The sequence below is a fragment of the Carassius auratus genome, unplaced genomic scaffold, assembly GCF_003368295.1.
Source record: "Carassius auratus strain Wakin unplaced genomic scaffold, ASM336829v1 scaf_tig00001591, whole genome shotgun sequence".
Taxonomy (NCBI): Eukaryota; Metazoa; Chordata; class Actinopteri; order Cypriniformes; family Cyprinidae; genus Carassius; species Carassius auratus.
In genome coordinates, this window is record NW_020523372.1 from 471,917 (window position 1) to 492,571 (window position 20,655).

A 20,655-nucleotide genomic window follows, 5' to 3' on the forward strand; every position below is an offset into this window, starting at 1 on the left:
CTTCTATTGTTCAGGATGATCAGTCACCGTCCGCTCACAGGTCTAGAAGACACATCCAAGGAATCCCACTTTCTGACACCAAATTGTCGTGGCAAAATTTAAATCAACTCTCATCAGCATTAGAGACAGACTCATTCTCAGGTATAATTAAAAAGAAAGCTTTTATTCTTTGCAAAGAAGGTCAGACAGTCATACGGCAACACTGAGTTCCTGCAGAGTGAAACTGACCCAGGAAGAGGGCAGTCCTCCATCTTATATACCTCTGCTGCTTCCAAGGTTATACAGACTGAACAGCTGTAACTTTCCACACATAACAAGGAACACTCTCTATGGGCTGTTTCTCACACATTTAGGACTTAGGTGACACCCTCGGGTCATCCTCAGGCCTTGTTCCCCCACTATATGGCCCAATGACCCTCTCAGGTAACTCAGACATCTGTTTTCCCCCCAGGTGTCACCCTTCTGAACCACACAGCAATTCTAAGAAAACACATGCATATATAGGCATACAGAAGCAATGTTAAATGAATTTTTCCACCACAGAATTTAGTGTAAGTTTAATGCTTTAGAGTAATTCTCTTAATTAACAATCATATAGTTATTTAACAGGCATGGGAAGTTTTTAAGTTTTTTATTTTAACTGGATTCCTGTGTAAGCCACACTGATTTAGTTTTATCCAGTAATGCTGATGTTTATGAAAAATCATGATAATTACATTACCAGTTGCCACAACTCTGTAACGTTTCTTGGAAAGATAATGTAATGCAGACATCATTTTCTTAAAGCATTTGGGTTGAAGCAAAAGCATAAGTCAAGCATAATTATTGTTAACGAATGAGTTTTTATTTCAAGAAAAGAATTAGGATTTCTGTTGTAAAATTCTACTAATGAAGTCAGTTACTTGTGTTCATTCAGTCATGGAAACAAATATATGATCCAGTATTGTCAATGCATATTAAAGTAAAATAATTTGATACATTTGCAGTTCGTATTGTCATTGAGGAGATGATCTTTCATAAAGCCAGAGATGATGATGAGACGGCCAATCTCATCTGGAACGACTCTTCTGTGCAACATGAGAAAATCGCTGAGCTGAGGAACTATCAGGTATTGTGGTCTTCCTTTCAGTTCAAAGAAAGAAAGTAAAAAGTTAAAAACAAATATGTTGCTAAAGTCTCCTTTTATTTCCCATGGCTTTAAGAGCTGTGAACTTTACCATGACTTAAACTCATTTTCCTAAAACCTTTTACAGGAATTTGTGGTTTAATCAACATAAGTCACGTAATGTACTGTATACAACCCTCATAGCTAAAGTACGTACAAGTAATAAACGGTCAACTGAGGTCACCTGAGATTTGAAACAATGTAATTTTAAGGGAAATCAGTTCAATCACCGTTTTAAGTGTGTAATGATCTACAACAGAAATAGAGATATTGTTTGAGATAATTAAGCAAATGTTTACTTTATAAAATAATAATTTCTTGCTAAAAATTAAATCAGCTGTTCAAAAACAAATACAGTGTGTACACACAAACTGAACACCAAATGCAGCTTTCAGATGCCTTTTTTTTTTTAGCTCAACTGTCATAGAATTGAACAGACTGGGACTGTTGATGCCAAACTCTGTTTATGTACAGTACAGACCAAAAGTTTGGACACACCTTCTCATTTAAAGAGTTTTCTTTATTTTCATGACTATGAAAATTGTAGATTCACACTGAAGGCATCAAAACTATGAATTAACACATGTGGAAGTATATATGGAATTATATACATAACAAAAAAGTGTGAAACAACTGAAAATATGTCATATTCTAGGTTCTTCAAAGTAGCCACCTTTTGCTTTGATTACTGCTTTGCACACTCTTGGCATTCTCTTGATGAGCTTCAAGAGGTAGTCACCTGAAATGGTCTTCCAGCAGTCTTGAAGGAGTTCCCCGAGAGATGCTTAGCACTTGTTGGCCCTTTTGCCTTCAGTGTAACTCTACAATTTTCATAGTCATGAAAATAAAGAAAACTCTTTGAATGAGAAGGTATGTCCAAACCTTTGGTCTGTACTGTATATATACTAACATCAGATTCAAAGCAGTCTGATGTTATTATGTTGCCAAGCTAACAGCACACCACTCAAATAATGTCTTATGCACATCAAACTAAAATATTGGGTAATTGTTTTTAATTTAAATGACATGTAAGTTTACCGAATCAGTAATTCTCTCAAATTGTCTCTCACATAAGGCGCATTTTCCACTAGCCTTCAAATTGCGCAAATTCTGCAAATTCATAGCAAAATCTGACACTCAACTCTACCTCTCATTCCATCCTGATGATCCTACTGTAGCTATTTGCATCTCAGCTTGTATAACAGACATTTCTTCCTGGACCATCACCTTCAACTCAACCTTGCCAAGACAGAACTGATTCCAGCAAACCCATCGTTTCATCACAATTTCACCATCAAGTTAGCCACATCAACCATAACTCCTTCAAAAACAGCTGGAAGCCTTGGAGTTATGATTGGTGATCAACTGACTTTCTCAGACCACACTGTTAAAACTGTTCAATCCTGCAGATTTGCTTTATTCAACATCAAGAAAATCAAGCCCTTTCTTTCGGAACATGCTGCACAACTCCTTGTTCAAGCTCTTGTTCTGTCCAGGCTGGACTATTGCAATGCTCTCTTGGCAGGTCTTCAAGCCAATTCCATCAAACCATTACAATTAATTCAGATTAGTTTTTTAATGAGCCAAAAAGAATACACGTCACACCTCTGTTTATCAATTTGCACTGGCTTCCAATAGCTGCTCGCATAAAATTCAAGGCATTGATGTTTGCATACAAAACTACCACTGGCTCTGCACCCATTTACCTAAATTTGTTACCTCAGACTTATGTGCCCTCTAGAAGCTTGCGTTCTGCAAGTGAACGTCGCTTGATTGTGCCATCTCAAAGAAGCACAAAGTCACTTTTACGGACTTTTAAATTAAATGTTCCCTCCTGGTGGAATGACCTCCCCAACTCAATCCGGGCAGCTGAGTCCTTAGCCATCTTCAAGAATCGGCTTAAAACACATCTCTTCCATCTTTGTTTGACCCTCTAACTTTAACACTCATTATTCTAATTCTATTCTTAAAAAAATCTAACTACCTTTCTAATCTTTTTGTATTCTATTTTCTTTTCATTTATTATGCAGTTGGATGTGTGTGTGTGTGTGTAAAGACCTCTAACACTAGCTTGCTCTATTTTTTTATTCCATCTGTTTTCTTTATATTTAATATATTATTTAAACTCCCATGCTACGTGTACTGTGTTAGCCTAACTGAGACTTGTTATAGCACTTATATCATTGCTCTTTTTGTTGTTTTTGATTGCTTCCACTGTCCTCATCTGTAAGTCGCTTTGGATAAAAGCGTCTGCTAAATGAATAAATGTAAATCGAAATTGCGAATTGAAAATACGCCTAATGGAAATGCATCTGTAGCATTTGGACCAATCAGACACACAGCTATTTGTTTTATTTAACAATTAATATCTAACACACCCTCTTCTAAGGGTCTATGGATCCTTCCCCCGAAATGCAACTATCTGGTTCCATAGCAACCAAAGGCACACTATCTGATAATGCTAGTTTATGGCTCCCAAGAATGTGGCAGTCTGAACAGCCAGGAGCTGGCCAGCACCATCATCTCCATGGCCCACCTCTCAAGGGCCACAGACAGGTGGTAACTGAACTAAACTTGCAAGTCACAGAGTTCTACAGGGAAGCGACAGCTGCTTAATGAGAGAAAGCACAGAACAGATGCAAGGAACCTTACAGAATAGTGCAACGGAAGGAAATCACCAATCTTCAGGAGGCTTTATTAACAGTTGTTGGACACCAAGCGCAGCTGGAAAAATCCATCAGACAGGACTTGGAAAGAGAACTATTTCACACAAAGTCACTGTTAAATGTGGAACTTAATGAGAGAGACACCAGAGCTGAGTCCTTAGAAGGCCATCTGCATGCAGCCAGAGCTGAAGTCCAGACACTGACTCAGCAACATTAAAGAGGAGCTTGACATGGTTCAGAGAGAACTGAAACAGTCCTACAGGCTGTGTATGGACTCAAATAAAAGGCACCCTGCTGCACGTCACGCAACCAGCAGTTCGAATACCCTAACCCCTTTACAAAGATACGAAGGGGGGAGAAAAGCCTTCTGTTTGACATTTCACAAGTCAGCTTCCAGCAAACCTCTGCAGCTGCAGAAGAAAAGGGATTTATTCCGGTGAGCCCTGAAACAGCACATGGAATAACACTCAAAGACCTCAACCGAATGGGCAGAAACATCCCTTCATTCATAAAAGAACTTACAGGAGAACATGATGTCCATGCTCACTTAAGAGAAATTGACTTTTCCCTCAGTCTTGGACCAGTGTGAAACAACAAGAAAGACTCTATATGCTCTGGATCACCTCTAGCCAGAAAAATCCTGGCTCGATACATCCAATCGGACTACCCGCAGCTTAAACAAGCCATCATAAAGGAATTCTCAGACCCAGAGTCTGAACACGGACTGATCGCTGACCTAGCCATCGAACAGGACGACACTAGCTTTAAGAGCCTTTTCCTCCAAAACCTCCACCCGTTGTAAGTCACCGTAAAGGCATTATGGCCTGCCCCACAATGACTATTAAACAACTGTATGACACAAAAGGCCTTTAACAAGCACAAGGCCTCCACTTAAGGTGTTGGTAAGACCCCACTGATTCTGAACTACACATTCCAGAATCCAAAGGGGTGATAACTGTTTAAAAAATACAGGCCCACACAGAAAGAGCATTTCAAACAAGTTCTACACATCCCCAAACACTTATTGAATATTTTGTCTACGATGATCATGCTTTCATCAAGATCCATACTGCAAAATTCCAGTCTTTTATCTATAGAAAATCTGAATGAATGTTTGTTGATTTTTTTCTGGGTGAGGTTATGTCTATAGAATTGATTTGAGTCACATATACACACTTCAAACATCATTAGGATTTATAATTAAGTAAAACATCTGGATCTAATAGAGGTTAAAAAGAAACCTGTCCCACAGCGTGAACTCGTCTATAGCACCGAAGTCAGTTTCTAATCAAACTATCAAGCACAGTACAGCATTCGGTTTTAATGCTAGTATTATTGCTATTGTCATTTTACATATTACAGAAATGCCTCTGTGAGTCTTTGCTTTGGCAGTGTGACATCATCATTCTACAGGCAGAGCAGAGCCCTTTGTCTATAACATACATACACACACACAAGCTGGGAGGTGGTTGGTAGGCTCTCGGGTTCCTGATGAGTCGACGTCCGTCATATCTTGGGTAGATGATAGCTCAATTTGAGCAGGTTGTTGTAGTATTTTCTGTTTTCCATGGCTGGGAAGACAGTACTGCTGTTGGCCAACTGAGGAAGATACCCAGGAGGCAGGTGTTTGCTTGCTTGCGGTCCAGTTCACGTGTCATACTCTCGCTGTCTTCTATTTGACTGTCAAAGGACACAGGACAACCTCTTAGCCAGGTCCATCCGCAGATAACCCTTCATGAGGCTCAGTGCCTGGTACGAGATATTTGGGTACTTCAGTTCAAGAGGCTCCATTTCCTGTGGTTCAGGGACACAAACTCTGCTGAATAACTGGTTAGTGCTGAACACTTGCTGGTGTCGAGGAATCAACTCACCCAAAGCTTTCCTGATTAGATACAGCTGGTCTACATCGGATTTGCCCGGCCATAAAGGGGCACAGGAGAGAAGCTCTGCAAACACACAGCCTACTGCCCTGAGGATCCTGGCAAAGCCAAAGTCACAGTTTGATTACCTGTTGTTTGGTGATGAGAATATTTTCAGACTTCACATCTCTGTGGATACAATTTTGTTTGTGACAGAAGTTCACAGCATGAAGTGTTTGCCAGATGATGGTTTTAACCATGTGCTTTGGAACGCCTCTTGTGTATCTGTCCAGCTCATTTAGGACGGTGTGGTCGCAGTACTCAAACACCAGGTGCAGTTTTCTCTTTCTTCTGAACACCTCGATCAGATTCACCACGTTTGGATTTTTCTGTTTCTTAATGATGGGATCATCCTCAGACTCCACAAACTACTTGGATGGCAACGGTCTGTCCGGTGTCTTTATTCCTGCCCTTGAACACGATGCCATAAGAGCCTTCCCAGATCTTACTGATTTTCTCATACTTCTCCATCGCTTCCAATGTCTCATCCAAATATTTGCTTCATGATAAAAAAATTAATGCGAACACAAATAGCAACTTCCTGAAATCAAAATTTGTTAGATATCAAGGAGCTGTGTGTTGTCGTGTGAATCTGACGGACAGATAGAGCCGTGTGTCCATGCACAGTGAGAATGTGTTTGAGTTTGCAATCCTTCACACAGGTGCCAAACAGAGGCTACACAAGGACAGCTGGACACTCCTACCTCTGAGTTACAGGAGCTGCTGACACTAGCAAAAGAGCTCCTTGAACCAAACTCGACTGAGGAGAACTTGGAAGGACATCCTTAGGATCATCTGATTTCTAGTGACATTTGAGCAAAACAGAGGTCTAACAACGACCTTCTGCCCTCCAGCCATCATCACTAGGTCAGTCTGAACTCTCTACACATATCAAAATCTCCAAAACAATTCCCTACGACCCATGGAGCCTCCTGCACTCTCACCAATGAGAGTCCAACCTAGCTGTTCCAAAACTCAGGTACCACAGATAGTCTACTGGGTATCAACATCAACAACCATCTGACCCGGACCAACTCACTTCAGGACAACAGGTGACACAGCCTTAACACCTGCTACATAGGCTCGAGGACCCACACCTTGCTACAGCCTAAATCACCATGGTGCACCATCTGACAGCATCCACCATGGCACCACAACCACTCCTGGAGGCACCAACAGCCAGAGAGCCACCTCTGTCTCCCAGCAGTGAGCAGCAGGTGCATGTCCGATTGTTCTGCACCTTTGATGTCGCTCGCTTTTCTCTATTAGATGGACAACAACATTTTAAACGGTGGGGGTTATGTAGCATTTGGATCAATCAGACACATAACTATTTGTTATATTTAACAAATAATATCTAAGGCCCCCTCATCTAACCAAAGGGTCTATGGATCCCTGCCCCGAAATGCAACTATCACTTCAAAAAAAAGGAAGAACAGGCCTCTGGTTCCATAGCAACCAAAGGCACACTATCTGATAACACTAGTTTATGGCTCTCAGGAATGTGGCAAAGCAACTCTTAACTCAAGTCTCTCAAAAACAGACACATAATGCCCATAAAAAGGGACTCTTTTCTGATAAGTTCATAAGAAAACCTCTCTTTGAATGAACACACATATCCTTGAGGTCATTGTGTATATTATTGCTGTTCTTGTATATTGTCTCTTGTATTTGACTGTTTTATGCATGCTTATGATAGAACCACTCATTTATGTAATCTTACCTATATGTAATCTTACCATGTTTAGTATTTATTAATTTGACTTCTGATGAACTAAACAAAAGTGTATATTATTGTTTATACCTATGCAGCATATTAGTGTTCTAAGAACCTAAGAACCTTCTAAGAAGTAATTTTTGCATCACCCCCCCCCCCCCCCCCCACTCGAGTTCCATTTGCAAACTGCTATGCTCTCACACAAAGGGTCGTAAAACTTCTCAGTATTTCCTAACTTCCGTTTGGAATTTCAGCCTTTCTCATTGGACAAGCCCATCCTGAGAGGTGTAAACCATCTCAGACTTTAAAAAGGCTCACACACAGACAAGCCTGTGATTTCTTTTCCTTCTTCTAAGACTATGTGAGCTAGAACACTTCTGCAACCTACTAAGTCTGTGCCAGCTGACACCTCTCTTAGCTCTTTTTCACTTTCCACTGAAAAAAAAAAAACTCCCAATCACCCTTCAAGTCAGGACTTCTTTGGAATTCATCACTCTTCAAAACCGGAAGAACGTGATCGTGACTCCTACAGTTACTGCTGGCAGCTCATATAAATAATTGTAATTATTACATACATTTTTTCCTTTTGATCTTAAATTTACTAAATCAATTTCACAAAAACGCCCATATGTCGCAAAAATTATGTGCTTGCATGAGGTGGTTTTTCAGGCAATGCAAAAAAAGGAATAATTTGCAAAACTGGCAATGGAAACGTTTCTGAAGCGGCTCACGCCTCCTTTGAATAAATATAGCCAAAATGCCACCAAAATCCATTGCCATGAATTATTGCGAGAGCCAAAAAAAAAAAAAAAAGTGAAAGTGAAGTGAAGTGAGTGAAGTGACATTCAGCCAAGTATGGTGACCCATACTCAGAATTTGTGCTCTGCCTTTAACCTATCCGAAATGCACACACACAGAGCAGTGAACACACACACACACTGTGAGCACACACCCGGAGCAGTGGGCAGCCATTTATGCTGCGGCGCCCGGGGAGCAGTTGGGGGTTCGATGCCTTGCTCAAGGGCACCTAAGTCGTGGTATTGAAGGTGGAGAGAGAACTGTACATGCACTCCCCCCACCCACAATTCCGTCCAGCCCGAGACTAGAACCCACAACCCTTCGATTGGGAGTCCAACCCTCTAACCATTAGGCCACGACTTCCCCCCAAAAGCTTATGTTGTAGTTGCATAACACTGGTTAATGGAAACGCCATCATTTTACAATACTTTTTTTTATCGACATTTATAAAATATCGTCAAAGTTTTACGCAAATCCGTAATGGAAATGTGCCTGTAGTCTGCTATCTTTGCCTTTTTTGTGAAGGATATACACCATTCTGTCTTAAAATTGCTCTAAAACAGTATATTCCAGGAGGAAGCTTAGTGTTTGAATTGACACAAATGCTAAATATTAAAACACTCAAACAAACAACACAACATACATGGCTAACACTTAATTAAGATGGCTACCCTATTACCTAATTTAAATAACCTCAATAAATGACATGTTTAAACAATGTTATTAATAACAGATATTTCAACATCAGAGCCAGTCTGTGGTATTTACAGCAGCATGGCCATAATGTACTTCATATTTTCTCCATTTATTTTCAGAATTTGATAGGGAATGAGTAAAAGGATGAGTAAAAGATTAAAGTAAACTCTAAATTCACATTGGCAAAAAACATTTTTATCAAGATATCAATCTATCTTTTATGATTGAAACAAATAACATTTACATTCAGTATGACACTGTGTTTGGGCATGCTTTCATAAAGCAACTCTGCATGTCTGACTAATATTTCCTGTCTCGATCACAATATTACTGTACAGCTGCAAAGAAAAATGCCCCAAACAATTGGCTTAGATGCTTTGTTTCATATAACACTTTTCATAAAGTTGTGTTTTTTAACTTTTATTTTTGGAAAAGCATGCTGTGCTTTCACACCTACTAAAATGTTTGTTTTACAGTTTTTTTTTCTTGCTTTCCTGTGATTGGCTCGGCTGCCAAGTTACAGGTCATATGAGTCAAATTAATGGCCCTGTTCAGCCTCATTTGCTCAAAGAATACAGAAAACTCTCCACCCCCTCTCTTCCTCTTTGCATTCAAAGCAATTCATTCATCTGTCAGTACCTACAACTACATGGGTACTGATGCAGAACCAATTACCTTGGCCCTTAGAGTCAAAATTGATCGTCTTTTTTAGTTTTAAATTAAAAACAATGTGGGGAACTAAATAGGGGTTAAGAAAGGTCTGACAACTACCTTTTGTTTTGAGTCTGTAATTGGACATAAATGTCAAAATATTATAGTCTCAGTTCAAGACTTGGGGTCTAATGTTGTGTTTTTCCTCTCAAAGGTGAATAACCGAGTGCCCTCTAACAGTGTGATTATTTTCCTCAGAGGATAAACCATTTTCCAGGAATGGGTGAGATCTGTCGGAAAGACTGCTTGGCGAGGAACATGTCCAAGTGAGTTTGAAAATATGATACCATATAAGATACGTGACTGATTACAGCCGCCCTCCAGCCAAGAAAAATTGACTTAAGCTCTTTGTTTTCATTAATTTTAATATCCTCTTTCTTTCCTTAGGATGATTAAAAGTCAGCCTCAGGAATATAGCTTCATCCCCAAAACCTGGATCTTCCCAGCCGAATGCACGCAGTTCCAGAATTATGTTAAAGAGTTGAAACGAAAACGCAAGCAGAAAACGTTCATCGTTAAGCCTGCGAATGGAGCCATGGGCCATGGGTAAGTTACAGCAGAATGGAAACTGCGCATCCTGTTTTGCTGTTGTTGTTCTGGAATAGTTCTCAAAATAGAGGTTATTTGTCATTTTCCCATGGGCAGTATACTGCTACAAAAGTGGCATAGATTTCAGAGTTAAATGTTGCTATTTCAAAATTTTCTATGCCTGACAGATCAGACGTCATTCATTTATTGCTGAAAGTAGGACATGAGCTGCATGGAGTTCTAGCCATTTGTGTGTTTGGATGCAATTTGAGCTTTGGTTGCTCTGACATATTTTATCTTTTGCAGTTAGACTTACTGTATGTGAGGTGATATTTAACATTAAAATGTATTCTTTGATCTATTTTTGTAAAATCTATAAATAGTTGACTCTGAAATAACTGTTTATAATCTTATAAGCAGAGGGTAATGAAAAAGTCATTTCGGTTGGCGGCCATCTTTAAAACCCCTTTCTAGATCCAGTTTGTTGAATTAGCACTTGGGTTGAGATTGGTTGATAGGAGTATCATTCCATGTCTTACTCATGTTTGTAATATTATGCCATCGCAAGCACTAATTCTTAATGTAAATTTGAAACTAAACTGTAGCATAAATTATAACCCTAACACCAACCCTTTATTTTAATGCTTATACCTTATACCTAAGCTGAAGGCGTACAGCAGCAGATGGGGCACTAGTTTTATTTATGACTGCCTTTTATCTGTTCATAAATTAATATTTCTATGGTCATATGCTACAGCAAGCCGGCACTTATTAAAATGAGAAGTCATCAAAGGTTGAGTTATTGTGCCGCATTTAACAAGTGAAAGAAGATCGTCTGCTAGGCTGGAGATTAAATTTGAAAAAGCATAGCGTGACGCAGGAAATTAAGTTATATCTTCCTACATAATTTATTTTTCAGGCCGAAAACTAAATGAATATTGTTTGTGTCTAAGCAGAGGCTTGTTAAAAACTGTGGAGGGCTAAAAGACGAGATCCCCACTGGTGCCAAATTAACCACAGCCAAAGTGGGTTTTGATTACCTGCCATCAGCCCTCATCAATCATGTCATGCAATTCAAACAACCCCATTATCCTCTACAACATAACACAACACAAGCTACTGGACACTAAATACACACCTGAGCCAGCGGATGCCAAGCGCAGGACTACAGACTGTGTGCCAGTACGGTGGAGATAAGGAAGATTGGTTGGTGTGCTGCTTTTGGCTGAGCACCAAATTCACATACTCTGAACTCCCTTCACTATAGCAAAAGCAATTAATATTTAATATTTAATTCTAAATTAAATGTTCATATATTAAACAAAACACCTGTTAGCGATAGATGTGGCATTTCTTATGGAAAACAGAATGCATTTGAAGTGTAATAAATCCTGGAAACCCCCAAGAGCCACTTATTAATGCTAGTAGGAAGGAGACTCAATCGCGGTAAATCATTTTTAATTGTTTTAATTGAGCATATGGAGCAACTCAGTGTTGTGTTGGTCTTTTTTTGGCCCTTGTTCTTGTTTGGTCATTTTCTGCAATTTTGTTCTCGTACTAAACAAACAACCGTAAATGAGTCAAATGTATCACGAGTCACAGGAGAATCTTTCGTAACAACGCAATTCTAGAGAACATTCAGCTGTGTTTTAATAGTGCTGAACCTCTGCATTTAATTGCGGCAAGAGCAAGCAGACAAATTATTTAGCAATATTTATCAGTTGACAGCTAACAAATGAACTGTGATGATCGAGCCCTCCTTCAGCAGCTTGTGGTCTTTGGAAAGTTGACGTCTCAGGTAAACGCTGAGGTCACATGGAAACCGGAAGAAAAGAAACATGCAACCAATTAGGTTAATGCAGACCAATGGCTGTATATTTTACCGTCAAAGCTGGTTTTTCTAAGGCCCCTTTGTTTGTTAAACATCCAAGCTTCACTTATTCATGTGTTTGGTACTGGTAAACGGGTAGTCGTCTGTATACTATAACAGCCAAGAGCTGGAGATCTGTTCAAGCTCAGAACCAAAGGAAATAAATGATGGCAGGGCTTGAAACAGACCAAGATGTCTGGGCCTAGTCAGGGTCAAGGGTCCAGCGATAGACACAGCACCTTAATAAAGTCGCTCTCTCTGACACATTTCAGCCTGGGATTTTTAACCAACAATAACATATGCAGCACATTTTTGCGATGTGCGCTGAATCTTATCCATTTTCTCCCAGGATATCTCTGATTCGCAATTATGAAAAGCTCCCGGTCCAGGATCACTTCATTGTGCAGGAATACTTAGACAAGCCCTTCCTTATGGAGGGCTACAAATTTGACCTGAGATTCTACATTCTTGTTACTTCCTGTGATCCACTACGTGTCTTCCTCTACAACGACGGCCTGGTGCGAATGGGTACAGAGAAATACCACACGCCAAACGAGTCCAACTTGGTGAGTTTGCATATGATAACGTAAGTGATGTGAAAATTTTTATTCAATGTAGTAAATGGATTTACAGTCAACCCAACATCAAAATAAACTCCGTTCCAACAATGGGCAGAAAGCTCCACTCTATAAAACGTTCATATTGACAGCTTTCACAGTCGATTCCCGATGGATACAAGCAATTGCAAATGCTGTTTCATATTGACTTTAACGCTGTTATAGGTAATTGAGATAACAGTCATTAGTAAGAGTAAACACCATATGTAATTGTAATGAATATGAGTGTATTGATGCAGTTGTTACGTTTTAGCATGTTATCAAGTTGTCACATTATGAAGTATGCATAATTCAGCCATATGTAAAATGATTCATATGCAAATTGATTTAATATAAAATAATTATTGTTTAAAATCTTGCATTTTAAATCTTTCTGAAAACAATTGTATGTAAACTGCCACATAATAAATCTTCGTAAAACCATTTTTCTTTGCATTGTAATAGATTTACTTTGTTGTAAATCTTTGTAAAACCATTGCTGTGCAAAATGTTGCATTACATATATTCATAGAAAATTCTTATGTAAATGTTTGCATTGTAAACAATCATTTATTTGGGCCATAAATGTGACAGGTATAATAATGTTTTCTTCAGAACCAGCTCTACATGCACTTGACCAACTACTCCGTAAACAAACACAACGAGAACTTTGAGCGAGATGAAACTGCGGACAAAGGCAGCAAGCGCTCTATTGGTTGGTTCACAGAGTTCCTTCGAACCAACGATTACGATGTGGCCAAATTCTGGGGCGATGTTTCCGTGAGTAGTTTTTATTTATATTGATTCTTCAATAACTTTCAATCTAGGGCCACGTGATACATTGTTTGATAGATTATTTGAAAGATTATGTAATTAGAATTTTTAGTTTCTTGCCCCATGAGCAATATGTGAAATCAATAGAAGTTTTACAAAAATTTAAAAACTTCTAAAAATGTGTTTTCATGCTTGTCTTCATGGATATGTTGTCATCAGTTCACACACGAATCAGAAGACATTGCACACCCAGTCTTTTCAACACACTTCCATTAACTTCACATTAATGGCTTTAATTTCATAATGCAATGCATATCACGACCCTGATGATAAGCTTATCGAGATTTGCCATATTTTTCAGAATTCGATAGATCACACAGCACTACATTAATCAGCCTCCCTGGCTCCAGTTTCTCAATTGTATCAAATTTTCCTTTCCCAAACGAATCTGTTTCCTGTCAGAGTGTTACCAGTGTGACAGCTCTGCCCTTATCTTTCCTCTGTTTCTGTTTGCTGTCTCTTCCACCTCGCTGTCCACTTCTCTTTAGATCTAATTGTAATTCTTTCATCTTTTCAAATGGAGAGCTCATCCACTCATTGCACAACTGTATTTATTGACTGTGTATGTTATATTTTACCCAGTGTGCACCGTCTCTGTAATTCTGTGCCTCTCTATTGGCCCACAAGCTGTCCTTATTTATTGAAGCAATTTCTCAGACTCAGAATTAGACTCTACTGATAACTAATGTTAAATTCTCATTTATATGTCAGAAAAGATATGCATGAACATTTTCAGTTTGGCTGAGGACAAACACACACACACATACTTCTTTCTCTTCTCTGTGGAGGATGCATGCTGGGATCTAACCTGCTTCTCCGGAACTGCGCGTTTGGGGTCCACGGGATGCTCAGCAAATGTCCCGCCGGTTATCTGCCCCTCATACTTCAACACAGCCTCTGTTTAATCATGCAGGGAGACCGCCGGCCTGCCAGACCTCTGATAAGAGAGTACAGCAGCTGATACAGGCCGTCTGTTCCTGTCTTCCGACGATCTGCCCCTGTCTTCCCCTAGCGTGCTGTCAGTCTCTGACCTATCATGTCTCTTCAGGGAGCTGGGATGTTAATGAGTCCCTCATACGGGCTGTTTGCACATGCAATGAGATTTCACGAGCATGTCCTTACTGAGAGTTAACACAATGTCATGCATTTCTTGTGATTGGAGCAATTCAATTCACAGCGTTCAATTGTGAATGCACTGATTGGAGTTGTTTCAATTTGTTGTGTGGTCTTTTATAACAAATGCGTGTTTTGTGCACGTGTTCACAGGAGCTGGTGGTGAAGACCCTGATAGTGGCCGAACCTCATGTGCTCCACGCCTACCGCATGTGCCGCCCCGGCCAGCCACCAGGGAGCGCCAGCATCTGCTTTGAAGTTCTGGGATTTGACATAATCCTTGACCGCAAGCTCAAGCCCTGGCTGCTCGAGGTCTGTTTTCACCTTCTGTCCTCAATCAGTTCACTTCTTTTGATCCGCCACACAGTATACATTTCTGGCTATGGTCTATTGCATTTTTTTATATTAACATGGTTACATTTCTAAATGACATTATTGCTATAATGAAAGCTACAGTGGGTTCTTGTCAGCTAAATGTTTTATTATTTGTTATCTCATCTTCGTTTTGTTAATGAATTCAAAACATTTTGGTTCACAACAAGCTACTAAGGATTATATTTTTGTAATGGTTTCAATTTCTGTATTATTGCGGTTGACACCTCAGGTACCAATTGTGTTTTGTATAAAATGAAAGGGGTCAAGGCATGAGATATCAAATTTACCTTGATCTTTTGATATACAGTATATGAGGTCTTTGTACCATTAAAACGTCCTGGAGGTTTCATAGCTTTAAATGTCCTCCTCATTATAAACACATAATTTATATATTCAAGCTAATGTTAAGATGACATCACGTAAAAGATGTAAAAGATGACATCACCCGGGAACAAACATTTGCATAAAGAGAGCGTCCAAAGCAAGACATCAACGAATAGTCATCTTCTCACCATAGGCCACGCCCACCGGCTTCCATTCATGGCTAGGGATGGGCGATATCTTATCATTTGCGATATACCGGTACAAATTCTCCCCATGATAAGAATTAGTCTTCCGTAATAATAATGAAATAATGAAAAAGTCTAGTTGTTGACATTTCTGTTTGTGACAGTGCACTTTCCTAAGTTTTGCATGTGTATGAGCCTGTTTACAAACCCGTTGTTCAACAAGGAAATAATTTATTGATATGCTTTTTCTTCATATTAACTTAACACAGTTGACCTTCTTTTTTTGACCAGATTGGTTTCATATTACAGAATGATAGCATTATATAGCATTAAATACACTGATAAAGGCTATGTCGATTAGCATTGCATTATAAATATACTTTCCTCATAAAACAATACCCAAGATTGCTTGAAGAACACATATAAACCATATATTTTGTGCAATCGTATGTTTATTGTCTTCAAATTTCATCAGTTAATATTTCTCTATATCTTTTGTGCATTTTATTGAGGATAACTGGATACCTTTGTCCATATTAGGGATTTCCTGGAGTGTCATCAGTAGTATTACTTCTGCTATGCATATGTGGAGTTTCTGCGCAAGGGCGCCCTCTGGCTTCCATTATGAAATAAATGGTCAATACATTACGTTTAAGGGCTGTTTCATAGTCAACGCATCTGTACACATACGCGTCACCGAGGCTACGCATCGTTATGCTTTGGCTGCCATTATGCGTCGGTGCGTAGCCAAAATGTGTCGTCCTAGTTTTTGATACTCGACTCGCTGATGCACGCAATACTGTGCGTTGTCGGTGGGGGCGACATTGCAAGTATTGTACATTAATTCAATATATTGTGTTTACAGAAGAAGAAGGTTTGAATACAATGGCGGGTGAAGAGTAAAAATTATGCAAACTTATACGTATTCATCCACATTTATCTCTGCGTTGACTTTGTTGCCGCCTATGTAAAATCAGCAACAGAATGCCATTGTGATCTGAATATCACGCGACCCGACTCTACTAATATCACCCCTACTCTACTACCCCCTGTTGCGTGAGCGGTGTATTGCATACACGCATCGCCCGTGACGCTTGCGTCTGCTGTTTAGACTATGAAAGGGAGTGCGTCGCTCGCGTTGCTTGCTCGCGTTTCTCTAGTTGACTATGTAAGGGCCCTAATCAGTAATGCTCACAACACCCTATTTTGGATAAAAATAGGAAAGATATTACTTTACTCTAAAGAAACAGGATTCCCTGAATTATCGTCATTGGTATCGCAATAAATACCAGAAATAGAAAGAACGTTGGCTTTAACAGCTTGTTCGTGTCTTTGTACAGATATCAGAAGGTTTCCAGCATAAGGAACAAGTGAATATTTTATTTTTAATGGCATCCCGAATCATATCAGAGGATTGTTCTGAGAATTTTGTTTTGTAAATGAGGCACAGTGTCATGGAGAGTTCACAAAGAAACATTTGCTGAGAGATGAAGCGGTACTAGATCAGACTGCAACTGCCTCACAAACTGTAACTGAATGATTTCATAATGCTTTGTGTGGAAATGACCGTTTTATGTTGATCATTTCGTCAAAACAATCACATCCAATAGTGAGGGGGCGTTGATAGTGTTTCCTGTGCAATGAGGTTAGCCAATCATAACTGATTACTGGCAAGCTTTAAAGGAAAGGCCCATAAAACAGGTTGTTTTAGAGAGAGTTTTAGAAGGAGGGTTGAAGATAATAATTTTTTTCACATATGTGACCCTGGACCATCAGTCTTAAGTGTAATTTTTTTCCAAAATAGATGCAGTACTGCTGTAGAAGTGGTATGTTAGATATTTTAGAGGGTCAATTTTTCTGCTTATCTTTGAGAGCTGCTCTCACATCAGCTATATGAGGCCTTAAAATGCTGTCTACACAGGCAGCTCGGCAGGTTTTTTAACAAAGATATAGAGTGGAATGATTGCTGGACATCCCTGATTTACCCAGTAGGAAATAGGATGCATTTGCCTTGGTCTTTCTCAAGATGTCTTGGGTTTTGCGTCCTTTTGTTCAACTTTTCACCATCTAAGGCAAAACATCCCATGTCATTCAGCTAAACGAGAGACTCCCACTGAAAGATGATCTAAAGAAGCAGTTGTTTGTGCGTTTGAAAACAGTTGGTTCCTCAGATTCTGGGGTTTGGCATTTTTTTTATTGTTCTGTTTCTTATTTTCATTTCCTTTTGCTGTGGTGTTCTGTAATGCTGGATGACAGTCATCTAAACAACATTTTCCAGCCGTTCCCAGCATGTGCATCTTTTAACTCAACAAACATAAAGTGATTGTGCTGACAATGCTGATTAACCATGTGTTTGTCATGGTTATTGCTTAATTAAAAACATAAAAAATGTAGAGCAACTATCATTTTTAGTGAATTGTAAAGACACCAAACATTTATAAATCATCCAATATTTAAACCATTTTTTCACGGGTGAATCATTGTCATGAATCATGGTTTTATCCGTTTAATTTAGTTTTGATTTGACAAGAATAATAAAAGTTGCTATCACAATGTTGTTTTAGCATCATCAGCCAGTCTTCAGTGTCACATGATCCTTCAGAATCATTCCAATATGCTTATTTGGTGCTCAAAAACATTATTTTATTGTTATTATTATTATTATTATAAATATTGAAATCATGTTTTTCTGCTTATTGTTTTTGTGGAATCTGTGATACACTACATTTCATATTTTTTGTTCAACAATTTTTTGTTGTGCATCATACTGATCAAAAGTGACATTTATAATGTTATAAAAAATATTTATTATGCAGTAGAACCATCATTTTTAATATAAGAACCCTAATATTTTTCAATATTAGTTTTGACTATATATTTAATCAAATAAACTTAAAAAAAAAAAAACAGAAAAATAAACTTTTTTACTAGTAATGTACATATTTTATTAACCCTTTCCCCTTATTTAGCATGATATGGTATTTAAGCATTATTTTTAATGTTTAAACAACCATCAAGGTTGATCTCATGCCAAAGGGGAAGACTATTGAAGATATGGAATTTGTAGGGCTTTCGATCTAAGCTGTAATAAGTCCAAATATTCCTTGTTTGGTTTTGACATCATCGAACATTAAGCTGACCACAGCAATCCATTCTGCAAATCTTTATTATCATTCTTAGTCAGACAAAGAGCCTGTTTGCATGTTTTTGTGTTTTGTCTGCAGTATTTCCCCATGATGTCTTAGGCCGTTGGGACGCATCATGCAGGCCAATGTTTTTACGATGGTGAAAAGTGCTTTCTTCTGCACTCAGTTCTAGCTGCCTCACTTTTAGAGTACATGAATGTGTGAACAGTTCTTTTTTTTTTTGCTCAGTAAAAGTGATTTTGATGAAGCATGTTGACTGCAGACTGCACTGAATTTTGAATTAAATTCCTTATTATGGAATTTATAGACTGGCCAATTAAATCATGCTTTTTAATGCATATTTATATGATAGATTTTTTTCTGTGATGTTGGCAGTCCTGCAAATTTTGAAAAACTTTTGGCTCGAGGAACTGGCCACCTTGTGTGTTTTAACATCTGAAGTGGGGTTCCTGCACAACAGCAATGATAAATGGTTAAATAGCAGTGCATTCACGACTGACGTTCAGCATAAACACAGGGCTGAGTTTGCTTACACCAGAGCAAGAGCAGACTCTCTCCCCTCTTTCCTCTGTTTGACAGACACGCTGTAGAAATGTAGGTCAGGACTGTGAGTTAAGACGGTTAGGATGCAGGAATGCTGGCGCACGTACATGTGGGGTAACGTGCCGTTTGCCAGCCCTGAAAGTTCCATGTCGGGTTTTCTGGATCGCCCTCACTTCTGTGTGGCAGTTAAAGCATGACCTAAATCTTTTAACCCAAACTTCTGGCTGCAGCTTCCCTCTTACTAACCCATTCTAGAATGTAAAATGCCTTGGGATTATTATTATGTTATTTAATTATTATTTTTTTGGTTAAATCAGGCTTTTTGACACTCGCGCTTTTTTTTGAAAGGGGATTTTATTAAGGGAGTGGAAAATTGGATTCAAACCTACAACTCCCATGTGAGCATCACAAGAGTATGGTGCATATGTGGTTGACTGATAAGCTATGGCTCTGAAAGAATAAAAAAATAAATATACTGTATATATATATATATATATATATATATATATATATATATATATATATATATATATATATATATATATATATATATATATATATTATTTTAAGTCAAATCATTGGTGAAGTTTGTTTATGGCTAAGATTTTATTTTATTTATTTACTATTCTTTTTTTTTTACTTTCATTTTTGGCCTTTTTGCAACTTTTTAATTGAGACATTTAATTGAGATGAAGAGATATTATATTATGGTAATAGATTCAGGTTGCCGACTGGATTTTAATCCCAAAAAAGTGCATGTTTTTCATTTTGTTTTTAAGTTGAGTAATTGAGTAATTTCTTATATGGCATTTCTCTTTTTATTTTCTGAATTTGGTGCAATTGGATCAGGTTGCAGGCAATCTTGGAACTTCTATGTCCCACATGAGCACCATAGCTCAGTGCATGTGGAAAAAAGCTGATTTTGTTCAAGCCCCCCCGTTGTTTTAAGTCAAGTCATTGTGAAAGTTTGTTGCAGGTTTTAGGAACGTCTAGCGTTGAGTGACGGACGTTCCCAGCAGTTCTCCAGCGCTGTTCGTGTCTCTTTGCAGGTTTTGGGAAGAGAACACAAACTGTGGCGGTAGATGCAGTCGTTCAGCCCCAGTGATAATGATCCCTCAGTGCTACTAGCAGCCGCCACACACTCCCATCAATTAACATCCCACAAGCTCCTCACTGAGGGGGAAAAAAAGCTGTTTCTTTTTCACGCTACATTTACCGAGCGAACATTTATTTCCGATTTCAAGTGATTAGTCAAGACACATATCCACACTGCAGCGTCTGACGGAGAGAGGCAGGAGGTGTGCTTTTCTGCTGTCTGTTCTCTTATGAAAGTTTCAAAGCTGACTGTCGTAATCTTAGTGGATAAATATTGGGAATGGTATACTTTCAACTTCCTCCTTCGTCCTCTATTTAATTTCGGTTTTGATGGCTCACCCTTATCAGATATTCTATAAAATTTCTTTCTTTGA

General features: G+C 38.7%; 1 protein-coding gene and 1 pseudogene across 3 annotated transcripts in view; one reads left to right on the plus strand and one right to left on the minus strand.

Moving 5' to 3' along the window:
• ttll7 (tubulin tyrosine ligase-like family, member 7) overlaps positions 1–20,655 on the plus strand; it is a 118,546-nt gene that overhangs the window by 34,556 nt on the left and 63,335 nt on the right. For all 3 annotated transcript variants that reach the window (XM_026242391.1, XM_026242392.1, XM_026242393.1), the window contains 6 exons: positions 987–1,108; positions 9,871–9,938; positions 10,060–10,218; positions 12,420–12,636; positions 13,282–13,446; positions 14,767–14,925. In XM_026242391.1, coding sequence (XP_026098176.1) covers positions 987–1,108; positions 9,871–9,938; positions 10,060–10,218; positions 12,420–12,636; positions 13,282–13,446; positions 14,767–14,925 — 890 coding nt within the window. The remainder of the gene's footprint in view (positions 1–986; positions 1,109–9,870; positions 9,939–10,059; positions 10,219–12,419; positions 12,637–13,281; positions 13,447–14,766; positions 14,926–20,655) is intronic.
• Positions 3,451–6,363, minus strand: LOC113069368 (cyclin-dependent kinase-like 1 pseudogene; annotated as a pseudogene).